The 6000-nt window shown below is 38.3% G+C and overlaps 1 protein-coding gene across 1 annotated transcript in view; it reads right to left on the bottom strand.

The window, feature by feature from the left end:
* Positions 1-6000, bottom strand: part of ZNF385D (zinc finger protein 385D) — a 267695-nt gene that overhangs the window by 144325 nt on the left and 117370 nt on the right. The window contains exon 3 of the mRNA XM_019535929.1: positions 3614-3724. Coding sequence (XP_019391474.1) covers positions 3614-3724 — 111 coding nt within the window. The remainder of the gene's footprint in view (positions 1-3613; positions 3725-6000) is intronic.

Genomic DNA, 6000 nt, shown 5'->3' on the forward strand with positions numbered 1-6000 from the left:
TTCTGAAAACCTGCCCAAAAACATCTCCTGCCAAGACTGTGCATCTCAAATATAATCTCAATTGCCCATTTATTCATGCTAATACTAGTTCCATGCAGCTACCTTAGAATGAGCCCTTCAAATTCTCTCCCCCAAATGTCTCATGTTTCAGGAGTTATTTGCATCTGTTTTGTATAATGGAAAATACCACATTAAACATTCTGGTAATGGATCTTCTATTTTATCCACAAGGATTTCTATATACTTCTGTTGATGTGTAAAATCAAAGAGATGTAGGCCTGGTAGAGACCTAGTCCTTATACCTTCGCCTAGACCAGTACAGGCCAAACCTTTTTACAGGCATTCCACAAGTTAGTGCCACAACCTCCCCAAGTGCCCTTCCCTTGTCTAATCTACTGCTCTGCTTTCTGCTTCCTTTCATGTGCTCCTTGCCCAATTTGCTGCTTTGCTTTCTGCCTTCTTCCCTCTTTGCCCCTGTGCTGCCTATGCCCTCCTCCACTTGTGGCATGTGTGATGTAGGCTGGCCACTCTGATCTAGACCACCACTTGGATGTTTATCTAAATTGCTCTTAAAACCTCAACTGATGGGGACCTCAATCCTTATAGTCATTCAATAACTATTTTATACTGATCCTAATATTCAACCTAAATCTTCCTTGCCGAATAGTAAGTTTACTGCTTCTTGTCCTGCCATCAGAGTACAGGGAGAACTTGTGACTGTTCTCTTTAAACTACTTTCCATTTACTTGAAGACTTATTATGTCCCCATCTCAGCCTTCTTTTTTAGACTATGCTGATCCAAATCTTTCAAACTTTCTGCATAGTTCACACTTATCAAGCCTCTTACTCTTGTTGCTTTGCTCTTGATACTCTCCAATTTGTCTATATTTTTCTTAAAGTGTTCAAAATTGCACACAGCCCTCCTACTAAAGCTCCCCATAGCTGAGTAGAGGCAAAATAATTACTTCTCTTCTCCTAAATATGACACTCCTTTTAATACATCATAAAATGGCATTTAGCTTTTCCTAATAGCATCACCTTGCTGGCTCACATTCAGATTTTCATCCACTATGATCCCCAGACCATTTATTTTTACACTGCTGCCAAGTCAGTTATTCTCCATTTTGTATTTGTGTGTTTGATTTTTCCCTTCTTAAGCATCGTGCTTTGAACTTGTCCTTATTAAATTTCTTCTTAAAATTCTCCAATTTATCAACATTTTTTGCAAATTCTAATCCTGTTCTCTTAAGGGCTTGCAGCTTCCCTCATAAGCTTGGTGCCACCCACAGATTTTTCAGCTGAACACTATTCCATCATGGTGGTTATAATGAAAATATAGGAAAATGCCAAACACAGAATGAACCCCTGTTGAACACTGCTAAATACACTCCCCCATTTGACACTGAATGATTACTAAGTATTCTATCAACCATTTTTTCAACCAGTTGTGCACCATATAGTAATTTTACCTCAACCATATTTCCCTAGGCGTTTATGAGAAAGTCACATAGGACTGCATGAAAAATCTTACTGAGGTCAAGATATATCACAGCTAGCTTCCTCTTTCATCCATTACTTCTCTCATCAATTATGTCTATTATCCTATGACAGAAGGAAATTGGATTATTACAATTCATTCTTAATAAACCAGTGTTGATGGTTTCTTACCACCTTGTTACCCTGGTTACTTACTAACTGAATGTTTAATCATTTCTTCCAGTATTTGTCCAGACATCAACATCTGATTAACTGGTCTATAATTCCCCAGTTCTGATTTCTCCATCCTGACTCTCTATGAATCCTGCAATGTGATTGGCCAGCAGAAAATCCTTTCACCATTTAGAATGCTCTTAGCATCAACTTTATGGCCTCAAGGATTGGTGCCAGCGAGACTGGAACTAACTGTATCGGAGTGGTGGATGGAAAAAAAAAGAAAAAAAGATGACTGATAAAGACTGTCTGTGACAAATGTTTTTTGAGAGCTTTACTGCTGTTGCTATTTATGTTAAACAATTGTTTCTGGCTAGCATAGTTGGAAATACTTTTTTATTGTTTCATAATGGAATTCTAGTGCTATGCACAAGTCCAAATCCCTGCCCGATCTTCCAATCATAAGTAAACTGGATTATCATTCAGAGATCTCCATTGCAGAAGACTGAAAAGAGGGAAAGAGTCCATGGTGTAAGAGCTAACCTACTTAACAGGCCGTTGCTACTGAAGATGTTACTTTGCTAGTAGGTCTACCTTTTTGCTTATGAGTACCTCCCCACTAAATCAACTGAGGTTTATTTCTGCAAAAAGCTTACCACTATGGCTCCAATCCAGCCAGGGGTTTAAGCATATAATAATTCTCATTGACAGTGACTGCATGTATAAAGTAGAGCACATAGTTACCAGTACGCACTTTCCAAATTAAGGCCAAAGTACTCAGCAGCTAGTATGCCAGCTCCTGAACAATTCATGCTTATAGTTAAGGAAGCTTTGTTGGATTGGGACTATACCAAGAATGCAAAGACTAAACGGAGATCACTTCAGAAGGTCATTGCCCAAAGCAGATTCTGCAGAACCTGCTTTTGCCAGTTCAATGTTCTTTCTCAGCGTGGACAGATACTAGTTATTTTTTCATTCCTCCCTTCTCTTGTGTGAGAAGATTTATTTTAAAAAGAAATATTGAACACACAGCTGTCAGGAAGATTTATAGATAACTTCTTTAGAATGAATCTAAACAGTTTGAGACTAGTGTACTGCCTTTTCTCATTTTTCTTTGAAACTTAATTTTGAGACCATGCAACCAGAAAAAATGTTCTTCTAGTCTAAAAGAAATCTCTATCAAAAGGGAGAAGACTCTGTATCTTGAACGAAAATGAAAAATCCGAAGGAACAGTTTTTTGTAAACATTTTCATAATACTGTCATACAGTAAGTAAATGGAGCCTCTATTCATTACTGCTAGGTAAAACCTATCTCTGGTATCTAAAAATAAAGTTTCATCAGTAGAACTGCTGTAGAGCGCTGGGTCACAGAACAAATATCTATTTGTTGTTGTTATGGCTTTAAATTACATTCAGCAAAATCCTATAGAAATGAAAAGTAGGTTCAGTAAAATGAAAATGTTTCTTCATGTGTGTAGGTTTGCCATTCACATAGTACAGTACCGCAAATCAAAAACTCTTTGCGGATCACTTCTTTTCTGGGAGTAACTTAAGCTGCAATATTTGGCTTCATCTATTCTGTTGGTAATACTGGATGAAGTTTAGACTTCTACAAGAGGCTCTGGAAATTGCTTTGGGAATCTACCCACAAAACAGTGTGACTAGAGTGTGGCAAATCAGATACCCGCCCTGGGTACCGAATTGGGGGGAGGTGGGAGAAGCAAAAATAGCAGCTGCTGCTGGCAATCATGGCTGCAATGGGTAGTCACCGCTGCCCCTGTGATGTGACTATAACTGGGGGAAGAATCTGGCCAGTGTGTATACAGCATGCAGTACCCTGCACCATCCTGTGTTGTGGATTCACAAACGGAAAGCATTGTGTATCTCATTTTACTTCAATCAGTATACACCTGCAATAAACAAGTACACATAATTAAAATGATAGAAAGATGGTCAACTTACATCAGAATTAAATCTCAGCTGGCAAATGTTGCATGATATGATTTGCTTTCGTCGATGAGGAAGAGGAACCCCAAATGTATGATTTATTACAGCTTTCTGAATTGGGTCCATCTGTAAAGAAAGGAAGAGAAATAAAAGCTCTTCTGTTCCATTGGATAGCTGCCTATGCCACTTGCAGTGTTAAAAAGAAATCTACACAGTGCCAATCCATAGCACACATTATAGCAAATATTTTTTATTTGGAAATATTTCTTTTTTATTACTTCACAGTAAAAATAAAAAGGAACAAAGAGGAATGAGATTAGCAACCTCTAAATGCATTTCTTTAGTTACAACCCTAAAAGTGCCAATCTCACTTTACTGAGGGAAGCCGAAGGAAAAAACACTGAGCATGTTTTCCCACCAAAAATGCAAATCTGTATTTTTACCCCAGGAAAAAATAGCTAACTAAATAAAACAAGACAACAAGAAACTGGAGAAAAGGAAAAAGGGGGAGGGAAAAAAAATTATTGAGGACATATAAACAGCTCGAAACAGTGGGGTTGTTAGCTTGGTGCACATGGGTGACACAATTACCAAATATGAAAATACTCAGCATTTCCCTGGATTCCAGAAATGCAGCTTTTATATAAGGCAATTTCTGTTTTTATAAGAGCCAAGGTAAATTCCAAATCATCCTCCAACCATCTGAAGATTATTTTTTCATCCATTTAAACAAACCTATTTTCAGATTTTTGGTCCTTCTTTAGAGAACACATCTACAAGTCAAACCGTGGCCTCTAGCACAATGTAAATGGGCCTGACTCAAGTAACTCCAACAACGGTTAATGGGGAATACAATCCTACCCTCTTCTCTAAGTGATGGACATGAGTATATTAGTTAACACATGACTGCCTTAGCAGCTACATTTGCATTTTTCTTGTGTCAGTTGATTTGTATTATACTCTTGCTTCTCCCCTTCCCTTGAATTTCACCAGTCTCTCCAATCCATATGAGAATGTTCCGTCCAAAACTCACCATGAAAATACATATTTATGGGGTCATTCTCCCAGAGAATTTACCTGCTCACTTTTGTCCTTGGAGTCCTCTTCAAGGGATCTTCTTTGTGCCTTTACAGAATTATGTGCATTGGGCTGAGTAAACTGTCTTGGATGGGGAGTGATTCACATCCCTGCTGGCTTCCTGCTGATCTAACTCTAGGCTGTATACAACCTACCTACACCTTCATTGCACTGCTTCAGCAGTCCAAGACAGGGACAAAGACAGGTGAATCTCCTTTGATACCGTTGATCAAAGCTATGTCTCTGTATATTGATTGAGGGGGAGCTGGAATACACATAATCTGGGCCAGGTTTTTATTACAACAGTAGGTCCAAAAATTAACCTATTTTATGGCTGTGTTTCTGCTATGCCCAAATTTTTATGAGAACAGTTATTAATTTTGTACAAAATTCTGCTGCAATAGCTGGGGGAGGGGGAGGGTTGGAGTCTCTGTTATTCAGGATGTAAAAAACCTTATAAGCTCATCTGGTTAGGTGATCAATCTAACATTTTGGCTCAAAATCTCACAAGTACTCCAAAGATTTCAGCTCCAATGTTGAAATAAGTTTCTAGAAACCTACAGGTCAGAGTGGATATTACTTCTCCCCTTTTGACAACAAATATTTGAAACTATTGTTGATTTTAAAATAGCTTTACAACAACATGTGACTCACTTGTTTAAGCAACTGGTGATCTTTGTCTTTGAATTATCTTATTATAGGCTTTTACAGAAATTGCCTGACATAAAAGTCAGCATCTGAGTCATTCAAATCCTGTCCATGATGCATCCTGGAAAACTGCATATATCTCTTATATTTCTGTTAAGAAATGAAGCTTGTTTTCAGTTAGTGCACCTATGGTTCAGGCAACATAGAAAATACCTCGTAAGTGAAGAATTAGGGATTTTCCTGTGAGTAATCAATGATTTGTGGGAATTGCAGTGGTAGACAGGCAGAGCCTCTTTACCTTTATTGGTATCAATCTAGAACTTCTCAGCATTAAATACTGTATCAGCTCATGGCTGTTCAATGGTCAATAGTATGTGGTTAGCTCATGGCAGAAAATGTCCAGATGATTAAAAAAAATGGGTTCTGCATACAGATGTGGGAAGAGGGTTCACTAAACCAGCCACATTGATTTTACTGAACAAAGCTAAACATTGTGGGTGTTTATACATTTGCCAGCTTAATGGAGCAGTGACTGGGACCTGTGGGTGCTACTGCAATAAAAATAAAGAACAGAGGTTAAAGCTAGATTATAGTTTCATAGTTTCATAGTAGCTAGAGTCGGAAGGGACCTAGGTAGATCATCTAGTCCGACCCCCTGCCTTGGCAGGAAAGAGCAC

The sequence above is a fragment of the Crocodylus porosus genome, unplaced genomic scaffold (genome assembly GCF_001723895.1).
Source record: "Crocodylus porosus isolate Cpor-Errol unplaced genomic scaffold, CroPor_comp1, whole genome shotgun sequence".
Lineage (NCBI taxonomy): Eukaryota > Metazoa > Chordata > Crocodylia > Crocodylidae > Crocodylus > Crocodylus porosus.